This window comes from Salmo salar, chromosome ssa24 (assembly GCF_905237065.1).
Source record: "Salmo salar chromosome ssa24, Ssal_v3.1, whole genome shotgun sequence".
In the NCBI taxonomy this organism is placed as follows: Eukaryota; Metazoa; Chordata; class Actinopteri; order Salmoniformes; family Salmonidae; genus Salmo; species Salmo salar.
In genome coordinates, this window is record NC_059465.1 from 13,976,156 (window position 1) to 14,001,042 (window position 24,887).

At 40.9% G+C, this 24,887-nt stretch overlaps 2 protein-coding genes across 5 annotated transcripts in view; both read right to left on the reverse strand.

Moving 5' to 3' along the window:
- The window catches only part of LOC106585061 (tricarboxylate transport protein B, mitochondrial), a 30,431-nt gene extending 17,405 nt beyond the window's left edge, over positions 1–13,026 (reverse strand). Inside the window, exon 1 of the mRNA XM_014170824.2 lies at positions 12,683–13,026. Within this exon, the coding sequence (XP_014026299.1) occupies positions 12,683–12,794 (112 nt within the window). The 5' untranslated portion in view covers positions 12,795–13,026. The remainder of the gene's footprint in view (positions 1–12,682) is intronic.
- A 5,150-nt stretch (positions 13,027–18,176) lies between these two features.
- Positions 18,177–24,887, reverse strand: part of LOC106585059 (clathrin heavy chain 1) — a 39,841-nt gene continuing 33,130 nt past the window's right edge. For 3 of the 4 annotated variants that reach the window (XM_014170819.2, XM_014170821.2, XM_014170822.2), the window contains 4 exons: positions 24,200–24,421; positions 23,330–23,356; positions 21,212–21,287; positions 18,177–20,972 (listed from right to left, as the gene is read on the reverse strand). In XM_014170819.2, the coding sequence (XP_014026294.1) occupies positions 20,851–20,972; positions 21,212–21,287; positions 23,330–23,356; positions 24,200–24,421 (447 nt within the window). In that variant the 3' untranslated portion in view covers positions 18,177–20,850. The remainder of the gene's footprint in view (positions 20,973–21,211; positions 21,288–23,329; positions 23,357–24,199; positions 24,422–24,887) is intronic. The other variant, XM_014170820.2, reaches the window with a different exon arrangement.

Consider the following 24,887-nt stretch of genomic DNA (forward strand, 5'->3'; position numbering starts at 1 on the left):
GTTTATTCTGTACAGGCTTCCTTCTTTTCACTCTGTCAATTAGTTTAGCATTATGGAGTAACTACAACTTTGTTGATCCATCCTCAGTTTTCTCCTACCATAGCCATTAAACTCTGTAACTGTTTAAAAGTCACCATTGGCCTCATGGTGAAATCCCTGAGATGTTTCCTTCCGCTCCAGCGACTGAGTTATGAAGGACGCCTGTATCTTTGTAGTAATTGGGTGTATTGATACACCATCCGAAGTGTAATTAATAACTTCACCATGCTCAAAGAGATATTCAATATCTGCTTTTTGATTTTTACCGATCTACCAATAGGGGGCCTTCTTTGTGAGGCATTGGAAACTCTCTCTGGTCTTTGTGGTTGAATCTGTGTTGGAAATTCACTGCTCGACTGAGGGACGTTACAGATAATTGTATGTGTGGGGTACAGAGATGAGGTAATCATTCAAAAATCATGTTAAACACTATTATTGCACACCAAGTGAGTCCATGCATCTTATTATGTGACTTGTTAAAAACATTTTTACTCCTGAACTTATTTAGGCTTGTCATTACAAAGTGGTTGAATACTTAACTCAAAACATTTCAGCTTTTTGGTTTGCATTAATTTGTAAAATTTTTGTAAAAACCAAAACATTATTCCACTTTGACATTATAGGGTATTATGTGTGTAGGCCAGTGACAAACAAATCTGAATTTAATACATTTTTTAATTCAGGCTGTAACACAACAAAATGTGGAAAAAGTCAAGGGGTTTGAATACTTTCTGTAGGCACTGTATAGTTTAATCAACACCCTTCTGACTTCACAGCTGGGTTCCTGCTTGTATCACAGCCACTCAGAGCGCACACACGTACACATACACACACACACACACAGACCACTGGGGCTGATCATCAGAGTACAGAACATGTATTGTCTTGGGCCTGGTTGAGTGGACAGGCTGCAGCCCAGCAGTAGAGAGACACATCCCAGCCAAACAACCCATAGGAACCCTCCACACCATTACACACTATTAGTTCACCCATGGAGGAGAGAGATAGAGAGACAGAGATAGAGACAGGAGACAGAGACAGAGACAGAGGGACAGACTGAGAAAGGGAGGGAGACGGAGAGAGAGAGGGAAAGAGAGATAGAGAGAGGAAAATAGAGATAAAGAGGGTTGAGAAAGAGAGAGTTAGACAGAAAATTGTGAAGAAAGGGGATCGCAACAAATGGAGAGCGAGCAAGGGAGAAAATAAGTGCAAGAGCGGAGAGGGCGATAGAGAAGACCTCTGAAGTGCTATCTATTTGCCTGCTGTTGAGGTAACTCTTATGAGTGTTGGCCACATCATCTGCTCCTGATGAGAACTTCACTGAGAAAAACAAACTTTCAAAATCACCAGACCTGGCAAACAATAAACATAACCCAATCATGCATCCCCACAGTTTATGGACCAGGACACCATAATGTGCAAGAACACAAAAAACACAAAACACGGGAAAATGATGTATTCTTTAATTGTATTCTTACTTATACAAGATAGTCATATTAAAATTAAATATATTCTTTAACAACAGAGACTAGAGGGAGGGAGGGAGGGAGGGAGGGAGACTGGAGGGAGGGAGACTAGAGGGAGGGAGGGAGGGAGGGAGACTAGAGGGAGGGAGGGAGGGAGGGAGGGAGAGAGAGAGAGAGAAGTGGAAGAGAAAATGAAAGGCAGAGAGAGAGTATATGTGTCTGACAGGAAGGGCAACAGGGGTTTCGTGATTTGACGTTTTGCCCCCGAGGGCGCTGGTGGGTCGTGAGTCAGATTCAGGGAGAGTGTGTCGAGTCTATTACCTAGTGTATTGGGTGCAGTGGAGTGTGAATGAGCAGGGAGTGAGTACACACTTTGACAAGCCCTCTGAGTCTGAGAGGAGACAGCCACTCAAATAACTTAACTGGAGCACGAGAGAAAGTAAAAAAGAGGGCGAGAGGGAAATGGAGAGAGGGAGAGAGAGAGAGAGAGGGAGCAAAGTTGCTCCAGACAACCATGCAAGCACAGAGCAATACAAAAGTACTCTCTCAAACCTCACACACACTTACACAAACGCACGCACACACACACGCACGCACGCACGCACGCACGCACACACACACACACACACACACACACACACACACACACACACACACACACACACACACACACAGAAAACCCATTTAAAGCTCTCATCCCCCAGGCCAATCTTGCCTCATATCAACAGCCACCTCTCAACATCACCCATTGCCATTAGCTGCTAGGAGTACAGAAGACGGAGTAGAAGGAGCTCAAACTCCCATCATGTGCCTCAAAGCCATTGTCTGGGTTTGTAAGAGATGTAGGACTTTTCTTCCATTAAGCTACGACTTTCTCTCTTCTGTCCATGTCACTTCCCCCCTCCAGGCCTATACAAGACCTATACAACCACGCATGCACACGTACACACACTAACTCACTCCCCCCTTTCACCCCTTCCTGCATTACACCAGTGCCAAAAGTGGAATATTTCTCAAAGGCTAAGCTACATCAGTTATGACACCACACACGTGGAGTCAAACTACTGTAGAGTCATACTGAGTCAAACTGGCTGTAGTCTTTATCTACGGCCCTGAGTTAACCTTTTACTGCAGTGGGTTAAATCAGGGTCACACGGAGGGTTTCTTGGTAGTCAAGAGTATACACCTCACACACATGGTTTTGGGCTTTAAAAAAAGACACCTGTTTCATTTCAGATATAGATTTGAAATGTATTACATTTTGAGTTTACATCCCATTATTACACTTTATATGCATCACAGAAGACTGAAATATAACAAAGCCGTTTGACATAGAAACACAAAAGTTTATTAATTATGATATTAATTAAGGATATGTACTCCAGTTACTAAACAAAGACTGGCACCAAACAAGCAGTACACACTCACAATCTCTCGCATACACACATCTCCTCCTTACCACTCCAAGTGTAGAGAAAAATAACCAGATATAGCCAGTGTTGTACTACTTATGTGGTTTTTTGGGGTATCTGTACTTTACTATTTATATTTTTTACTGCGCTACATTACAAAATAAATAGATACTTTTTACTCCCATACAATTCCCCTGACACCCAAAAGTACTCGTTATATTTCGAATGCTCAGGCAGGACAGCAATATGGTCCAATTCACGCACCTATAAATATAACACGTTGTCATCCCTACTGTCTCTGATCTGGCGGACTCAATAAATACAAATACGGCATTTGTAAGTAATGTCTGAGGGTTGAAGTGTGCTCCTGATTGTCGTTCATTTTTAAAACGAGAACATTGTGCCATCTGGTTTGCTTAATATAAGGAATTTGATGTATACCATTTACTTTTACTTTTACTCAAGTATGGCGATGTAGTACTTTTTCCACCATTGTGCTTAAGTACATTTAAAACCAGATACTTTTAGCCATTTACTCAAATAGTAGTTTACTGGGTGAATTTTACTTTTACTTGAGTCATTTTCTATTAAGGTATCCTTACTTTTACTCAATTATGACAATTGAGTGCTTTTTCCATCACTGGAAATATCTGTGGTTTAATGTCTAGGCACTGAGAGAAGTGCTAGTCCGATTTATTAACTGTCAAACTGGGTGTCAGGAGGATTCTGTATCTTCTTGGTGTAGTTAAACATTGGCTTGGCTGTTGATTGAGTAATACCTCAGGTCAGAATTAGACACAAGAGCACTTACCTGATTACTTTTATCTCTCTGAGTAGATCAGGTCCTTGGGTATGACACTGTGACTTCAACACACACACTCATATACTATACATTTTAATTTATTTTTATTTAACCTTTTTTTAACTAGACACACACACAAGCTATTAATCTACATAACAAAATATGCTTGTTCTCCCCCTAAATGTGCACACATAGATTCAGACTGTAATAAAAACAGGGACGGAGAGAGAGAAAAATATTCTACAGATAAGCAGTAATCAACTGGCTAAGAGGAGTGGAGTGTACAACTAGAACAAACAGGTTAAATAAGAGTTTGGCTGACAGAGAGAGTAGCCTGTTCCTTTGGCTGTTAGCGTTCCCGGCCAGCTTGTCTGATTAGTCTGGGTGAAAGGATAGGAAGGGAGGGAGGAGGCCCGGTGAGTTTCTCCAATCTAAATTCTTGATTGATGGCCTCATTTTATATTTACCAATGGCTGAGAGGAGGAGGAGAGTCAGGAGAGACTGTTTATGAAATGGCACCATAGACTGTTAGGGTTGTGAAAGGTATTTGGACAGAGACATTTTTTTTGCACAAACCTGCGGTACCAAAGTCATGAGTTCAAATGTAACCTAGTTCAGCCAGAGGTTACAGTGACAAACCACTATGGGCAATTTCACGGAAACGGAATTGCGGAGATTATTCACTTAAAATGTGTGCCAAACAAAAAACATTCATCAAAGTTTAACAAACCATACACCTCTATGCACAAGGACCGCTTTTAACAAATTACACAGACAATTTTACAAAAACACATTTACTGGAAGAACTGTGCAGATGCCAACTTTGGTAACAGAATTTAGGTAAAATGTGACCACCTTTTCCAAAAACTCTGTTAAATATCTGCTCCAAATTAAGATTCAGAGATGTCTGCAGAAAGAATGGGGTGTCAGCTATGACATGACACCTTGGGGTTAAAACAATCTGTTTTGGTTATTGAACTACAGTAAGTGAAGTGGATTACAATATCCTCCTTTGCATATTTGGGTATTATTCTACACACTGGCTTTTATTTTAATGAGCTCTGCCACTAAGCAAGAACAAATTTGGTCCAATCATAGATGTCTATTCACAAGTTTGGACATCAAAGTACAGCACAGTAGAGCACAGTAGGGCTCAGTAAAGTAGAGTACAGTCAAGTAGAGTACGTTACAGTACAGTACAGTAAAGTACAGTACATTATAGTGTACTCAACTCTAGTGTGCTCTACTGTGTACTGTACTGAACTGTACTCCACTCTATTCTACTCTACTGTAAAATACATGACTGTATTGTACTGTACTGAACTGAACCATACTCTGTTTATTATTCTACTGTGCTCTACTGGATTGTAATGTACTGTCCAGTACTGTACTGAACTATACTCTACTTTTCTTTACTGTACTGTGCTCTACTGGAACGGACTAAATCTGAACAAATCATGGACGTCTATGTTTGGGCCAAATGAAGGTCGGTCCAGACGTCTGTGGATGTTGTAATCAAGGCTGGTTCAGACCAGATCAAAAAACTGCAACCAAAAGTATGCCAGTGGAAGGGAGGACAGTAGCAGGTGATCCAACTGTGGTTTGTAACTACTATGATATCCTATTGAAGCCAAATTCCGTTACCGATTTGTTTTTTTGAGTTTTGAGTTTTAATCACTTAATAATTCATTAAAAAAATGTATATTAGTAAAAACACTATAACTAATTGATCGGTCTACCTGTGTTGATATTACATGCAACATGCAACGATTTCAAAGATTTTACTGAGTAACTGTTCATATAAGGAAATCAGTCAATTGAAATAAATTCATTAGGCCCTAATTTATGGATTTCACATGACTGGGAATACAGATATGCATCTGTTGGTCCCAGATACCTTAAAAAAGGTAGGAGCGTGGCTCAGAAAACCAGTCAGTATCTGATGTGACCACCATTTGCCTCATGCAGCACGACACATCTCTTTCACATAGAGCTGATCAAGTTGTTGATTGTGGTCTGTGGAATGTTGTTCCACTCCTCTTCAATGGCTGTGCGAAGTTGCTGAATATTGGAGAGAGCTGGAACACGCTGTCGTACACGTCAATCCAGAGCGCATCCCAAACATGCTCAATAGGTGACTTGTCTGGTGAATATGCAGGCCATGGAAGAACTGGGAGATTTTCAGCTTCTAGGAATTGTGTACAGATCCTTGCGACATGGTGAAACATGAGGCGATGGAGGTGGATGAATGGCAGGACATCAGGATGTGGTCACGGTATCTCTGTGCATTCAAATTGCTTTGATAAAATGCAATTGTGTTCCTTGTCCGTAGCTTATGCCTACCCATACCATAACCCCACCGCCACCATGGGGCACTCTGTTTACAATGTTGACATCAGCAAACCGCTCTCCCGCACAATGCCATACACGCTGTCTGCCATCTGCCCGATACAGTTCAAACCGGGATTCATCCGTGAAGAGCACACTTCTCCAGCATGCCAGTGGCCATTGAAGGTGAAAATTTGTCCACTGAAGTCGGTTAAGACACCGAAATGCAGTCAGGTCAAGACCCTGGTGAGGACAATGAGCACGCAGATGAGCTTCACTTAGACGGTTTCTGTGGCTACTTTGTAATTTCATAGTTTTGATGTCTTCATTATTATTCTACAGTGTAGAAAATAGTACAAATAAAGAAGAACCCTTGAATGAGTAGGTGTGTCCAAACTTTTGACTGGTACTGTACATATTACCTCAATTACCTCAACTAACCTGTACCCCCACACATTGACTCGGTACCGGTACCCCCTGTATATAGCCTCATTGTTATTATTTTATTGTTCCTCTTTTATTTTTTACTTTACTTAATTTAGTAAATATTTTTCTTAACTCTTATTTTTCTTAAAAATGCATTATTGGTTAAGAGCTTGAAAGTAAGCATTTCACAGTAAGGTTGTATTTATTATACCTGTTGTATTTGGTGCATGTGACAAATCCTATTTTATTTTATTTTATTTTGAGTTCGGTTTGTTGTTTTGAAAAGTGTATTGGAAAGTTTCTTAGTAGCTAGCTAACTTTTTAGTTTGGATCCCGCCACGCAGTTGTCATCAGTTGCTGGGACTGCTAGTCTCTGTCCAGTGATCCTGCCGACCAAGGCCAGGTCTGAGAAGCTATTTGGCGTAGCAGCTAGCCTAGCTGCTAGCTAGCTGTCTATCAAGCTAGCAAGGTTTTCTTGAGGGCTTGAACGCAGCCCGGAATGTGGTTAGCCAAGGTGGTTGGGACCGCGAATTGTTTCAGGTCTGTGGCTGTCTAGATCCCTGCCGTTTGTTGTTTTCAATCTTCCTTGTGACCTGCCCTGTCTGGAACGGCGTGGAGTAACAGCGTAACCTACGTTGCTAAGCTACCATGACAAAGACCAAAGCCAGCGGGAGTAGCATTGAAGGCAGTGGTGTCTCTCTATCACATGTGAAGGATCTTTTAAACAAAAATAGTTATACAAGCAGTTGTTACAACAACAAGCAAATAGCTTCAAATGTTTTGTCCAAATACTGGTGGATTCAACTAATAAAATGATGGACGACCTGACCAGAGAGGTCCAGGACCTGAAGAACAATTTGCAGTTCTCCCAAGGTCAGCTTGATGAGTTGAAACAGGAGAATGGCGAGATGACAGAAATCTGTATGTCATTGAGAGAGGACATCAGTTCTGTGTGTGAATCCATGATAACAATGACTGATTGTCGAGGGACAATCAAGGCGGAACAACATGGTTGTGGATGGAATTGCAGAATCTCCACGAGACTGAGGACAAAGTGAGGGAAATGATCTCTGAGAAATTGAAGATGGACCACAGGAAGATTGAGGTTGAGCACGCCCACGGGACTGGAAAACCCACCACCAGCCCAGGTGACAGGCCCAGGCCAATAGTGTTCAAGTTCCTGAGGTTCAAGGACAAGGTAGCTGTTCTGGAAAGAGTCAAGAACTTGAGAGGAATGTACACAGTGTATTTGGAAAGTATTCAGACCCCTTGACTTTTCCACATTTTGTTACGTTACAGCCTTATTCTAAAATGGATTAAATAAAACATTTTCCTCATCAATCTACACACAATACCCCATAATGACAAAGCAAAAACAGGTTTGTAGAAATGTTTACACATTTATTAAAATGTAAAAACAGAAATACCTTATTTACATAAGTATTCAGACCCTTTGCTATTGAGCTCAGGTACATCCTGTTTCCATTGATCATCCTTGAGATGTTTCTACAACTTGATTGGAGTCCACCTGTGGTAAATTCTATCGATTGGAAATCATTTGGAAAGACAACCATCTCTGCAGCACTCCACCAATCAGAACTTTATGGTAGAGTGGCCAAACGCAAGCCACTCCTCAGTAAAAGGCACCTGACAGCCTGCTTGGAGTTTGACAAAAGGCACCTAAAGGACTCAGACCATGAATAAAACAATTGTCTGGTCTGATGAAACCAAAATTGAACCCTTCGCCCTGAATGCCAAGCGTCATGTTTGGAGGAAACCTGGCACCATCCCTACAGTGAAAGCATGGTGGTGGCAGCATCATGCTGTGGGGATGTTTTTTGGTGGCATGGACTGGAGGACTAGTCAGGATCGAGGGAAAGATGAACGGAGCAAAGTACAGAGAGATCTTTGATGAAAACCTGCTCCAGAGCCCTCAGGACCCCAGACCGGGGCAAAGGTTCGCCTTCCAACAGGACAACGACCCTAAGCACACAGCCAAGACAACGCAGGAGTGGCTTCGGGACAAGTCTCTGAATGTCCTTGAGTGGACCAGTCAGAGTCCGGACTTGAACCTGATCGACAATCTTTGGAGAAACCTGAAAATAGCTGTGCAGCGATGCTCTCCATCCAACCTGACAGAACTTGAGAGAATTTGCAGAGAAGAATGGGAGAAACTCCCCAAATACAGGTGTTCACTTGGCACATCTAAAGCCTTTTTTGGGGGGGGGTGTTGCTATAGGCCACCAAGTGCTAACAGTCAGTATCTAAATAATGTGTGTGAAATGCTTGATAGTGTATGTGATGTAAACAGAGGTCTACTTTCTTGAGGACCTGAATATTGGCTGGTTTTCATCAAGCTGTCCGCTCATGAGGAAGCTTCTCACTGTAACCAGTGCCTGTAATCTGGTTCAGGTTATTAATCAACCTACCAGGGTGCTTACAAACACTACAGGAACAAGATTATCCACATGTATTGATCACATTTGTACTAATACTGTAGAACATTGTTCTAAAGCTGTATAAGTACCCATTGGATGCAGTGATCACAATATAGTGGCTATATCTAGGAAAGCCAAAGTTCCAAAAGCTGGGCCTAAAATAGTGTATAAGAGATCATTAAAAAGATTTGGCTGTGATTCTTATGTGAAGGATGTTAACAGTATTTGTTGGTCTGATGTGATTAATAAGAAGCATCCAGATGCTTCTTCAAATTATTGATAAACATGCACCTGTTAAGAAACTGATTGTTAGAACTGTTAAGGCTCCATCGGTTGATGAGGAATTGAAAAACTGTACGGTTGAAAGAGATGGGGCAAAAGGAGTGGCTAATAATTCTGGCTGCACATCTGACTGGCTGACTTACTGCAAATTGAACTCAACAAAAAGAAGAAGAAACTGTATTATGAAGCCAAGATCAATTAAATAAAAAATTATGGAAAAAAACTTTGGAGTACTTTAAATGAAATTATGAGCAGAAAGACAAATTCAACTCCATCTTCCATCGAATCAGATGGCTTATTCATCACAAAACCATTTGATGTTGCCAATTATTTTAATGATTACTTCATTGGAAAAGTTGGCAGACTTAGGCAGGAAATGCCAACAACGAACAGTGAGCAATCGTATTCATGCATAGAAAAACAAATAATGAAAGAAAAGCAATGCAAGTGTGAATTTTGTAAAGTTAGTGTGGGAGAGGTGAAAAAATTATTGTTAACGATCAATAATGACAAACCTCCTGGCATTGACAACTTAGATGGAAAGCTACGGAGGATGGTAGCTGACCCAATAGCCACTCCTATCTGTCATATTGTTAATCTGAGTCCAGAGGAAAGTCTTTGTCCTCAGGCCTGGAGGGAAGCCAAAGTAATTCTGCTACCCAAGAGTGGTAAAACAGCCTTTACAAACACATGATAACATATGCACTATACACACACACGTACACATGGATTTTGTGTTGTAGATATGTGGTAGTGGAGTAGGGGCTTGAGGGCACACACTTAGTGTGTTGTGAAATCTGTTATGAATGTATTGTAATGTTTTTAAAATTGCATAAGAGTGTGCAAGCTGTCATTAAGGCAAAGGGTGGCTATTTGAAGAATCTCAAATATAAAATATATTTTGATTTGTTTAACACTTTTTTGTTTACTACATGATTCCATGTGTGTTATTTAATAGTTTTGATGTCTTCACTATTATTCTACAATGTAGAAAATAGTACAAATAAAGAAAAACCGTTGAATAAGTAGGTGTTCTAAAACTTTTGACTGGTAGTGTAAATACTATGCATGCCAGTCTCTATTGGCTAAGAGTTAAGGAGAAACTGACTGCATCATTTCTTATTTTTATAAGAAACATTAATATGTTGAAAATCCCAAATTGTTTGCCTAGTCAACTTACACACAGCTCTGACATACACACTTACCCCACCAGAAATGCCACCAGGGGTCTTTTCACAGTCCACAAATCCAGAACAAATTCAAGAAAGCATATAGTATTATATAGAACAATTATTGCATGAAACTCCATTCCATCTCATATTGCTCAAACAAACAGCAAACCTGCTTTCAAAAAACAGATAAAGCCTATTTAACGTAGATAGTTTGTGTGTATGTATTGATATGTATGCTACGTGTGCCTTTAAAAAAAAAATGTAGTTCTGTCCTTGAGCTGTTCTTGTCTATTAATTTTCTGTATTTTGTCATGTTTCATGTTTTGTGTGGACCCCAGGAAGAGTAGCTGCTGCTTTTGCAACAGCTAATGGGGATCCTAATAATATACAAAATACCAAATTGCCCGCTCCCTCAAAACTTGAGACATCTGTGGCATTGTGTTGTGTGAGAAAACTGCACATTTTACTGTGTCTTTTTATTGTCCCCAGCACAAAGTGCACCTGTGTAATGATCATGCTGTTTAATCAGCTTCTTGATATGCCACAACTGTCAGGTGAATGGATTATCTTGGCAAAGGAGAAATGCCCACTAACGGGGATGTAAACACATTTGTGCACAAAATTTGAGAAAATTAGCTTTTTGTGCATATGGAAAATTTCTGGGATCTTTTATTTCAGCTCATGAAACATAGGGCCAACACTTTACATGTTGTGTTCATATTTTTGGTCGGTATACTCCACCAGTATCCCTCACAGGAATGGAGGTTTCCGTAATGAAGGCTACTACCAGTGATTTATACAGTATATACACTAGATTACTTTTAGGGGGTGATTTGTTGAAGCCCCTGTGCCTCCATCTTGGCACTACTCCTCCATTCTAAAAAAAAACATTTTGGAAGCTATATAAATGCATTTATTAATGTCTACATTACTTATTTCATATACCTTAATGCCCACTTTTAAATTATATTATGTGAGTTAAACATAACATTTTTTACAATTTACAACAACAAAACATGTCATTTTGTAAATACTTAAATACATGTAATTTTGTCCTTGAAACACTTTATTGAAACACTGTAGAATTCCATCCATTACTATGGAGGATTGCTCCTACTGTGGAGTGCCAATATGGCCGACCGGTGGCTTCAAAGCCTCTCAATAGCCAATAGATAGCATCAGCAGGACAGGTGTATATACACCATTGGCTACTACTACTAATAGGTAGACATCTGAGCTTTTCAAACCTCATTTTAGAGACATTCTGCTGTTCAGTCCACAGTGTTTGGGTTTCTATATTTGATCCTCATTCAATGCTTGTTTTTGTCTTCCTTCAGAGAGCGAAGTGGTGGTTTTGGGTGGTTTTACTTCAAATTCATTCCAGTCCAATTGTAGGGTTACTGGTTTGAATTGCACAGTGTGGACTCATTTCCAGAAGACACACCCCATAATAATGACTGTGTCTGCTGCCTAAAAAGAACAGGGCTGCATAGTGGGAACTAAATGCTGTGATCTGCTAACAGGACAGATGGAGCTGCAACAGATGCTTTTTGTCATCTCAGTTAAACTGCACAGTACATTTACATTGTGTAATGATCTGTCTATCATAACACAATGCAAGAGGAGGTGAACATTTTAGCATTCGCCAGTCCTTATAACTAACTGAGCTGTTACTGTCTGCCACTAACTGAGGAGTGCTTGTTTTGTGGCGTTCTCTCATAACCAGGCAGGTCTGCTCTACACTATTAGAAGGCTAGAGCATGTTACCACTGTCAGCTACAGATAAGATCATTAGATCATTTCATAAATCATCCATTTTAAATCATATTAATTCGATTCTAAATCATATTAAGTAGAAAATGTAAAATAAATAAATGATAAAGCCAGTAGGCTACTAGTTTAAACAGTCTCACTATTTTGTTATGCGCTCTACAGGCAGCCCAAGCCAATCCCATCTTTAGTGAAATGTACACACTGCATGTGAAACGGATATTAATAACCAGGACTAGCATATTCTATATTTTATTGTGAATGAATGAACTGTTGAACACAATACAACATGACTCAATGACATGGAAGCGCTCGCTTCTTGCACGGCTTCTAACCAATGAAACACCATCAGCACATTATTTACAACCCCTGGATGTCAAGTGAAAGTGACATGATCGGGAAAAACAATGTTACTTTATTCTACAGGCTGATGCTCCATCCACGCAGATTCTCTATCAAGTAAAAGCATTAAACCGTGTATCACAAAAAATGTAAAAGCATATATATTGGCATAGGTGGTGTCTGAACAAAGGATTACAAAACTTACCTGCTAGAATCGCCTTCCCTGGGTGAGTTAATTTGGCTTTTCCTCCAGGTGCCGCCGCCGCCAGGCACAGTGGTCGGTGAAAGGGACTGATTAATTTCCTATTTCCTTCCATTGTAAAGAAATAATTGAACAAATATCTATCTAGCTATAAAAGTAAGTCTACAAAACTGTTATTCTGTCCTAAAAAAACTAGTTTATGGTTATTATAACGTTCAGTGCATGCACACCAAGAGCAAGGACTGATCAATTTTGCTGTGACGCTGTCTGATCAGTGATGCTGAGTGTAGCCTTCAGACCTCCGCTGTATATGGACAGTAGGCTACTACACAGCTGGCAGTCGTGCTAGGAGAGAAAGCGTATATATCCTGTAGCCGAGGGAGGAGAGACGGGGCAGTTCGGTTCCACGCCAGAAGGGCGGGTCTGTCTCACATCTTTGCACGCGCAAAGCTCGCTATGAGGTGGAGCGCCTACATTAGCATAACATACTGTACATTCCCCAGTTCAGCAAACAAACACAGATATATCAATTAAATTATCAACCCCATTACACCGCATATTGTTATTAACCTCTTAAACCCTGCTGCCAAGCTGTTGAGAGAGAGAGAGAGAGAGAGAGAGAGAGAGAAGTGGTCAAGGCTGTACAAAGGTGATTCAGATCCAAAACACCACCAATCAAGTGGTGTGCCCCAGTGACATCCATCTATCCCTATATGCTACATCCATGAGAAGGATGCAACCAAAACAATATTGAGACAGATTTATTTGCCTTGCTATGAATAGAAAAATCATATAAAAATAAAGTTAACCACAACTGAAACATTTTACTTTGTTCCTAACCTCATTTTCAAATTAGACCTTTGCTTACATGAACAAATAATTTAACATAATCATATTTTTTTCAGTTTTTTCTATTCTGATAATGGAGATGAACAGATGCTACTTTGAATTGAAGGGATGTGCCTGTACACAAGGCCACATGTGTACAAAAACCCTACTACGACAGGTTTGATCCGTATCTCCATCGGATGCTGTTCCCAAGATGAGGTCGAGGTGCAGCAGTACATTTATACCCCCACTGATCCAGGGACAGTTTTGCTCCTCAGCTCCAACTGGTGTCCCTCAGGACTGTGGCATCAGAAGTTGGAACACAACACTCTCTCCATTATAGAAATATATGACTTATTGCAAATTCAAAGTTAAAAACATTGCCTGACGTTTTGGTCAGAGTCCGTCATCAGACCGACCATCAGGAGAGTCATGACTGTGGCAGAGGACTGGTCCTGGAACAGTGCTAGTAGAGAGTGAATGCTTTCCTTTGAGTAATCTGGCCTGGTAACAGATTGGGGTCTGAAATTATTGACACTTGATAAAAATTAGCATTAATGACTGTATAAAAGAAATCATTCTAATGCTGAGCTATATTGTATGCTCCAAAAATTGGGAAATTATATTATTTTATACTAATACACTTGCTTAGGGAAAGAGATTTTGTTGAACAAGTAATATTTCTATTTCTCAAAAAGGTAGGGATCAAAATTATTGACACCCCTAAAGATTCTTATGAATAAAGTAGTCAAAAGTTAAGTATTTGGCCCCATATTCCTAGCACACAATGACTACATCAATCTTGTGACTCTACAAACTTGTTGGATGCATTTGCAGTTTGTTTTGGTTGTGTTTCTGATTATTTTGTGCCCAACATAAATGAATGGTAAATAATTATAGTCATTTTTATTGTAATCAAAAATAAAATATGTTTCTAAACACTTGTACATTAATGTGGATGCTACCATGATTACAGACAATCCAGAATGAATCGTGAATAATGAGTGAGAAAGTTACATGAGGGTAAAATATCATATCCCCAAGACATGCTAACCTCCCGTTATTGGTAATGGTGAGAGGTTAGCATGTCTTGGGGGTATGATATTTAACCATTTGTAACTTTCTCACTCATCATTATTCACGATTCATTCAGGCTTATCTGTAACTATGGTACAGTAGCATCCACATTAATGTACAAATGTTTAGAAACATTTTCTATTCTTATTTATAATAAAAGTGACTCCAAAATTACACAATACATTATTTACTATTCATTTCTATTGGGCACAAAATAATCTGAAACACTAGGAATAGGAATATAGGGCCAAATACTAAACTTCTGACTACTTTATTTATAACAATCTTTAGGAGTGTCAATAATTCTGACCCCTCCCTGTTTGAGAAAAATGTATTACTTGTTAAACTAAATCTTTCTCTGAGCAATTGTATTAGTATAAAATAATATCATTCACATTTTGTTGCGCATACAATATAGATCAGTATTTTATACAGTCATTATTGCTCATCTTAATCAAGGGTGCAAATAATTTCAGACCCCACTGTGTGTGCTTTCACCAACTCCCCTGACTATGGTTGTCATGTCTTAGGAGTAGCTAGACAGAGAGAAGTTCACCAGTGTCAGGCAAGGCAAGGACAAGTTGGACAGTGCAGAAAGTCTGGCACCCGGCCCACTGGTCAAATCAATGTTGTTCCAACCCCCCATTTCAACCCCCCAAAACAATGTGATGACGTTGAATCAACGTGGATTTGCAGAAAGTCATCAACATAAGGGCATTTCGTATATTTTTACCCAACTTTTAACCTAAATCGAATGAAATGGTGACACGTTTTGTTGAATTCACATTAGTTGACAACTCAAATGTAAATCAAAACTATACTGAACAAAAGTATAAACACAACATGCAAAAATTTCAACAATTTTACGGAGTTACAGTACATATAAGGAAATCAGTCAATTGAAAGAAATTCATTAGGCCCTAATCTAGGCCCACCCACTGGGGAGCCACCGTGCTTCTAAATTTGCATTGTGTGATGTTCAGGGTTTTAGGTTGGGTTTCTGTTTAGCACTTTGTGACATCTGCTGATGTAAAAAGGGCTTTAGAAATACATTTGATTGATTGATGTGAAGGTCCTGGGCTGGAGTGGTTACACTTAGTTTGCGGTTTTGAGGCCGGTTGGACGTACTGCCAAATTCTCTAAAACAGCGTAGGCAGCTTATGGTGCCAATTGCACGCTCCTTCAAAACTTGAGACATTTGTGGCGTTGTTTTGTGTGACAAAACTGTACATTTTAAAGTGGCCTTTTATTGTCCCCAGCACAAGGTGCACCTGTGTAATAATCATGCTGTTTAATTAGCTTCTTGATATGTCACACATGACAGGTGGATGGATTTATCCTGGCAAAGGAGAAATGCTCACTAATAGGGATGTCAACAAATTTGTGCACAACATTTGAGAGAAATAAGCTTTTTGTGAGTATTGAACATTTCCGTGATTTTAATTTTTTATCTCATGAAACACAGGACCAACACTTTACATGTTGCATTTAGATTTTTGTTCAGTGTAGATGTTGAACTGACGTCTGTGCCTAGTGGGGGTTACGTTCTGGTGATATACAGTTGCAGTCGGAAGTTTACATACACTTAGGTTGAAGTCATTAAAACTAGTTTTTCAACCACTCCACTCATTTCTTGTTAACAAATTATAGTTTTGGCAAGTCGGTTAGGACATCTACTTTGTACATGACACAAGTCATTTTTCCAACAATTGTTTAGACAGGTTATTTAATTTATAATCCACTGAATCACAATTCCAGTGGGTCAGAAGTTTACATACACTAAATTGACTGTGCCTTTAAACAGCTTGGAAAATTCCAGAAAATGTATGTCATGGCTTTAGAAGCTTCTGCTAGGCTAATTGACATAATTTGAGTCAATTGGAGGTGTACCTGTGGATGTATTTCAAGGCCTACCTTCAAACTCAGTGCTTCTTTGCTTGACATCATGGGAAAATCAAAAGAAATCAGCCAAGACCTCAGAAAAATAAATTGTAGACAAGTCTGGTTCATCCTTGGGAGAAATTTCCAAACGCCTGAAGGTACCACATTCATCTGTACAAACAATAGTAAGCAAGTATACACACCATGGGACCACACTGCCGTCATACCGCTCAGCAAAGAGCTGCGTTCTGTCTCCTAGAGATGAACGTACCTTGGCGCAAAATGTGCAAAATCAATCCCAGAACAACAGCAAAGGACCTTGTAAAGATGCTGGAGGAAACAGGTATAAAAGTATCTATACCAACAATAAAACGAGTCCTATATTGACATAACCTGAAAGGCCGCTCAGCAAGGAAGAAGCCACTGCTCCAAAACCGCCATAAACAAGCCAGACTACAGTTTGCAACTGCACATGGGGACAAAGATCGTACTTTTTGGAAAAATGTCCTCTGGTCTAATGAAACAAAAATAGAACTGTTTGGCCATAATGACCATCGTTATGTTTGGAGGAAAAAGGGGGAGACTTGCAAGCCGAAGAACACCATCCCAACCGTGAAGCCTGGGGGTGGCAGCATCATGTTGTGGGGGTGCTTTGCTGCAGGAGGGACTGGTGCACTTCACAAAATAGATGGAGTCATGAGTCAGGAAATTGTGGATATATTGAAGCAACATCTCAAGACATCAGTCAGGAAGTTAAAGCTTGGTCGCAAATGTGTCTTCCAAATGGACAATGACCCCAAGCATACTTCCAAAGTTGTGGAAAATGGCTTAAGGACAACAAAGTCAAGGTATTGGAGTGGCCATCACAATGCCCTGACCTCAATCCCATTGACAAATTGTGGGCAGAACTGAAAAAGCGTGTGCGAGCAAGGAGGCCTAGAAACCTGACTCACTTACACCAGCTCTGTAAGAATGGGCCAAAATTCACCCAATTTATTGTGGGAAGCTTGTGGAAGGCTACCCGAAACATTTGACCAAAGTTAAAGAATTTAAAGGCAATGCTACCAAATACTAATTGAGTATGTAAACTTCTGATTCACTGAGAATGTGATGAAAGAAATAAAAGCTGAAATAAATCATTCTCTGTACTATTATTCTGACATTTCACAATCTTAAAATAAAGTGGTGATCCTAACTGATCTAAGACAGGGAATTTTTACAAGGATTAAATGTCAGGAATTGTGAAAAACTGAGTTTACATACACCTTAGCCAAATACATTTAAACTTCCGACTTAAACTGTAGATTGTATAGTATTGATTGCATTGTTAAAACTAAAAGAAGCAAGAACATCTTAGAAGGAAGTGGAGAAAAAAAACCCCACCAAACCTGATCAAGGAAGTTTGTGAATGACCTGTAAACTGACCAAGTCAGTAAGTCAGATTGAATGGAATAAGTTGACAATGCAAACACTTGACTTAAACCCTTCATCATAAGGACACATAACAATTAAATAACATTTAAGGAACAGCCTGGACAGTGTCATTAGTTGAGATTAACCATTGTGACTGTCTGACAGTGTTTTCGGCTTTATGACCAAAGGTTCTTAGTAAAACCCAGGGTTGATAGTACAATGCAAACACATATTACCAAATAGACATCCAAGTTCCCTCTAGAGTTACTATGAGCATCGTGAAATGATCACAGACAGATAATGTGTGTGTAAACTTTATTATCCTTCAGAGACCATGACTTGTGCAGATACGGTAGTGCTTGTACACAGCTTAGATTTAGTTTTCCTACAAAACCCCAATCCAACGTTTTTACAATGTCGCGGCACAGCTCTGGGTCCAATGGACAACAGTGGACATGGCCGTCTGTCCGGATGCACGAGGCCAGATTTACCCATAAACCCTAGTGATAGTTTTCCAGAACATTTATCAGACAGGTTCTACTTGAACAGGAAGAAAACGAACCCCAGGATGATGGCTGCTGCAAGCAATCATGCTGAATAGTTTATGTTTGTATTCTGCTCTTTTTGTATTTTGTCATTTTCTTTAAAAAAAAGTATCATACTAATGCTTAAGACTACAACAATGCACTATAGACAATACACTATTTTATTCCATAATGGACTTATTTGATTATTTAAGTATCGCAACATATCTTAAATTATACAGTTTTTTTTCAGTACATGAATTGTTAACTCTGAACCACTGGTACAGGGATACATACGAGTTCTATTCCTCTAGTATGTTTTTATTCTCTGTGTAACATTGGAGTTTCTTCACCATTCTGTTAGTTGTCGTCAATGGTGAGACAGTAAAAGGCTTCAAAATACATTTGTTTAGTTTTGAACACAACATAGGTAATACTTGGTATATGTGTAACATGGAAATTGTGCTCCTGGTTGCATTGTTACAGCATTATATGTTTGGCAGCACATGCACAGACATCAGCATATCGCAGTTATGTTTCACATCGTCAACAACCAGAGCTGTGGTATCCTGTACCGCACATCACAGTGTAGTGGAGAGACCCAACGTCCATCTTGACTTGGTTATTATCAGATAATACGACTCCAGAGAAGAGAAGGAACAGCGCAAACCTTCCCAGTCTTGGTGTTGTCAACAGATCCCTACATGCTTGATAAACTACACACAGACAGTACACCATAACCCCAGTAACTAGTATTCCTAGTCAATATAGTACTGTATCTCCAACACATGGTACCTGTTAAGATCTCTATTGCACAGAAACAGTCTTGAAACAAACGTGAACAATGACTCAAATTTGAAACCCCCTCCTGTATAAGGCCTAACAGTGCTTAGGAGAGGGTGGGGGCACTCGGTGCTGCGCCCCCTTCACCCGCCCCCTCTCTGACTCCTCAGTAACAAAGTCTCTGTACCATCAGTGCTGTATTATAATCTCTAGAAAAAAAAATAGGATTTAAAAAAATCTGTTCTATGGTTGACACAGTTGATACAGTCTATAGAACAGTAACAGAATACCTGGACAGAGAGGTGTACTGTACATTAGCGACGTCTTATTAGTTATTTTCTCTAGGAGCTAAGCGCTGTTGTCATGCGGTGCGTGGTGAATGGCGGGTGGGCTGGTCAGTTCAGCCTAAGTAGAGGGGTCACTTAGTCTTGCTCTATTCCATTGGAGGGAGAGGGGGAGCAAGAGGAAGTGGGAGTGAGAGGAGGTAAGGAGCGAGAGGAGGTGGAAGGAAAGTGGAGGTCTTTTCAGTTGAGATATTTGGGTGTGGGGGTTAGGAGTGTCCATAGGTGGGCGAGGTATGTCTCAGAGTAGTGAGATTAGGAGTATCAGGGGTGTCAAGGCAGGGAATACATATAGAATCCATAAGCAAGCTGTATCTGTATCCCAGTGCAGGGTAAGTGTGGTTCAGGTCGGGGCCCGAGGTTGGCGTGTTAGAAGCTCCAGGTAGAATTATTGGGACCTTAAGGTCTACATGATCTGCGTCCCAATGGACACCATATAGCCTATATATATATATATACTGCACTACTTTAGACCAGAGTCATATGGACCCTGGTCAAAAGTAGTTCACTATACTGGGAATAGGGTAACATTTGGGACACAGTCTTAGTGTAGCCCTAGGGGGGCTGGGTGGGTAGAGGTGGTCTACATGTTGTAGTTGTAGGGGGGCTGGGTGGGGTAGAGGTGGTCTACATGTTGTAGTTGTAGGGAGGCTGGGTGGGGTAGAGGTGGTCTACATGTTGTAGTTGTAGGGGGCTGGGTGGGGTAGAGGTGGTCTACATGTTGTAGTTTGGGGGCTGGGTGGGGTAGAGGTGGTCTACATGTTGTAGCTGTGGAGGCTGGGTGGGGTAGAGGTGGTCTACATGTTGTAGTTGTAGGGAGGCTGGGTGGGGTAGAGGTGGTCTACATGTTGTAGTTGTAGGGAGGCTGGGTGGGGTAGAGGTGGTCTACATGTTGTAGTTGTAGGGGGGCTGGGTGGGGTAGAGGTGGTCTACATGTTGTAGTTGTAGGGAGGCTGGGTGGGGTAGAGGTGGTCTACATGTTGTAGCTGTAGGGAGGCTGGGTGGGGTAGAGGTGGTCTACATGTTGTAGTTGTAGGGGGCTGGGTGGGGTAGAGGTGGTCTACATGTTGTAGCTGTAGGGAGGCTGGGTGGGGTAGAGGTGGTCTACATGTTGTAGTTGTAGGGGGGCTGGGTGGGGTAGAGGTGGTCTACATGTTGTAGCTGTAGGGGGGCTGGGTGGGGTAGAGGTGGTCTACATGTTGTAGCTGTAGGGGGGCTGGGTGGGGTAGAGGTGGTCTACATGTTGTAGTTGTAGGGAGGCTGGGTGGGGTAGAGGTGGTCTACATGTTGTAGTTGTAGGGGGGCTGGGTGGGGTAGAGGTGGTCTACATGTTGTAGTTGTAGGGGGGCTGGGGGGAGTAGCCTGGGGCAGCGTATCCGTAGCCTCCTGAGTATCCAGGCTGGGGAGCCACTGGAGCAGAGCCTGCCGTCAACATCAGCTGCTGACCTGTACACACAACACACACACACACACACACACACACACACAGTTAAACATACAGAATTGTTACCTTTCATCAATAATAAACAGCTATCTTTCTAGCGTTGCATTCAGATTCCCTTACTCATTCCCCTCCCTATGCCAACTGATTCCAGAAAGTTTAACCAAGCCTTTTAATAGGCTAGAAGGACAAGAGGGAGTTTGGGATTTGGAATATATCAAATCAATTGCATTACCGAACCTACCGAAAACTATGGGGGTGGGTTCTGTGACTTCTTCCTCAGTCTTCCTTTGGCTTTCTGACTCCTCCAGTTTGTCCACCTGAGAACAAAGGGTCAGACAGAGGTCAGAGAGAAAAGCCAGTCAGTCGCCTAATGGGTGGGCTCACTATAATGAAACTGTGGCGTCGTCAATTATTTGTCAATTAACGTTCTACAGAGATACATTCTGATAACATCACCAATAAAATATTAACTTTTGTCATGAAGACAACAATATGCATAATATTATACTTCACCTTTCAATATCAGACTTTATAGACTAGTATATATTTCTACAGTGAGGATGCCTTCGAGAAGATGCCATGCGGGATTGGTGAGAAACTACAGTTTTCCTTACAGGTGAGGCAACTTCTTTAAACTACTCTAGAAGCACTGTATACAGCAAGGCTTGTGAAAGTTAATGTTGTATTCTCTGCGTTGTGGAGAAGCTTGGCCTACACCAAGATGCTGACACTCCACTTTTATTCAAGCCTAGAAAACACAAAACACATCCCAGTCCAGGAGACAAACCTCAATCACAACTTAACATGCTTCAGCTACAGGGCACCCCTTCTTGCCTAACAAAATGCAATATTTCACCAACTTATCTAGAGCAGTTTATCAAAAGTATTTTGCTTGGTTAAGAGCATGCATCTTTTTTAAACTGTGAACTGCTATCTTATCCAAAGCTAGTAATTTTGCTCAAGTAAATGTTTAGCGATCTTCGCAGGCAGTGCTTCAGAAGTGTGAGTAGTAGTGTCAAATATAGGCTAAAGAAAACAAATCAAGCAAGGTTTCTGATGTATTCAAGAGTCAAACAGAAATGTGTGTATTATTGTATTGAAGTTATGTAATTAAATCATTTTGAAGTTATTCCAAATGGTCTATATTTGGCATTTAGAATCTCTATTTTGAGTAATAATAGCTGTGAAGATGTGACTTATCTGTATGGAAAATGAACTAAAATGAACTAAAGAATTAGAATGTCATAACTACAAAATAAACTGGCAGTGTGAATGGTAAAAATGTCAGCAGCAGTAAAAACAACTACAAGGGAGTATGTGCCTCCTCTGATAAATAAAATGATGAACATGCATAGAAAGCTAATTAATGTTGTGCAACCCAAATGGTACCCTATTCCCTATACAGTGCACTACTTGTATGGCTCTGGTTAAAACTAGTGCACTATGTAGGGAATAGGGTGCCATTTGGAATGCACAACAGCGTGTGGGAGAGGTGGTTTTGGTTCTCTGTGGCTGTATAGCTAGCTAGTGGCTGTATAGCTAGGGGATGCTTCTCACAATGTGGTATTGTGCACTACGGTGTTACTGTACATAGCTGTTAAAGCTACGTGAGAATACTCTGACAGAACTGTGTTTACAGCAGGGGGTTTCGACTCCAGTCCTCCAGGGAGGGCCAAGTGTCTGTTGCTCTTCGTCTCCAAGCTCGCTGGCAAATCACTGATCAGTTTAATGGCAGACATAGGAATCCAGCAGACACTGCAGTCCTGGAGCTGCTAACTACTAGCGTGGTCCCAGATCTGTTTGTGCTCATTGCGGTCATTAGTCAGGCCAAATAAGTGACAAGGCATTGACATGGTAGAACAAACAGGCTAGCTGACTACTGATGTGGAGGACTATAGTGCAGCACGTTGTCATATGTTACTGTTCTATCATACTGTTCCATCTTCTATCATGTGTTCCTGTTAACCAGGGCTTCTATCATGTGTTCCTGTTAACCAGGGCTTCTATCATGTGTTCCTGTTAACCAGGACCTCTATCATGGGGGGAGGTCCCAGTAAGTCAAGGGTGGCCAGTCCTGGTTCTAGGGGGTTGAGTGTGAGGATGGCTTTTGCTGCCCCGCTCTTACATATCCGATTCAGTCTTCAATCTAGAAAGACAAAAGGTTTAATCGGGTAGGTTGGTGCTGGACTGGAACAGAACCCCAGTGATGCTCTAAAGAACCAGGACTGGCCAGACCTATGTTAAGGATTCTCAGTCTACATACAAGTCCATGCTAGGTTCTTACATCAGAAACCTAGGGTCTATGTTAGAACAGGAAACAGACAGAACAAAAAGGAGATAAATAAAGAGAGCCAGAGACCGTCACCTTCTCCTCAACCTCATCAACCTGGAAGAGAACCCACAGAAATGAGCTCACATATCTTGGGGTCAAAGGTTACAGGAAGTGGTGTCATTACTAGACATTGTTCAAGAGGAATGGTTGTCTTCCCCACTTAAAGAGTGTCTCATGTTTTAACTTTATTACAAACACAAAGTGAAGAAATACAAAATAATAAAGTTGTGTGAAAGCTTTCTCCAGCAGCGTTATCGCCATATTTAAGTAAACTTTCCACTATTTTAATTTGTATTACCAAAATTCAGAAGGCACTCGCACATCTGAGCAATCTTGTTGCAGGTGCATGGCAACAGTTGAAACAGGATGAGGGGAAAAAAGGAAACCGCACACTGCTCTTGGTAGTATCACTGATATTTAATAAGCTTACGTATCGGCCTAACGGCCTTCGTCAGAGCTTTTTTTTTTTTTAAAGCTCTGACGAAGGCCGTTAGGCCGATACGTAAGCTTATTAAATATCAGTGATACTATCAAGAACAGTGTGCGGTTTCCTTTTTTCCTTCAATTTGTATTACCAACAATATTTCTCTAAACCCTGTCTGCTTTTACAATACCTACCGAGAGAAGGTCGAGGACAACTGTCCGTCTCTTACAGGAAGAGAAAACTATCTGGAGACCAGTCAAATTAGCAGGAAGAAATCCATTATTTAGCTTACTACATTTTCACCGACCGAAATTAACATTTGGTGTAGGTCCCAAATGGCACCCTATTCTCAATATAGTGCACTACTTTTGACCTGGGCCAATAGGGCTCTGGTCAGAAGAAGTGCACTATACTGGGAATAGGGTGCCATTTGGGACACAAGCTGTGCTTGCCGTTTTTGGAGCAGGACTGACCTTGGTGAGGTACTCCCTCATGACTTGGATGAAGTATGGCATGGCAAAGTCCATGATGTTGTGTCTCCAGGCCAGCTCCAGCACCACGTCAGGGTGCAACAGGTCATAGGAGGCAAACAGACAGGCAGCAAAACACTCCTTCCTGCCCTCCTCCAGGAACCACTGCAGCAGGGTCTCAGCCAGCTCAGCATCCTTAGACTCAGCAGCGTACAGCATTGCATCCTGACAAACACACACAGTAAGAGGGGGGGGTTGATTGATTTGATTAAAAGATTGATTTGAGACCGAAGTCATGTCTCTGCAGCATACAGCATCCCATCTTGAGACAGACTGACAGGGGAAGAGATGGATGGATGACTGATGAAACACAGAACATTTTGATTCTCACAGATGTTGCACCAGTGGTTACATCATTCCAAAGCTGAAAAACTACGGAGGAGAAAACTGAAGGAAGACACTTATTTCAACAGGTTGCAGTTGACTAAATATTCACTATTTCCGTCCTTCAAAGCGAAACAGTGCCCCCATCAGGATCTAGTCAAAGTAGAGTGAAGTGTGAAAAGGTCCCAGAAAATATTTACAGTGCAAGACAAGTAAAAAAAAATATATATAAATAATAAAAAATAAACTTTGCACAGCAGTGCATCTGGATCCAGGTGCTGGTTTGGCAGGAACAACTAGTATCCCC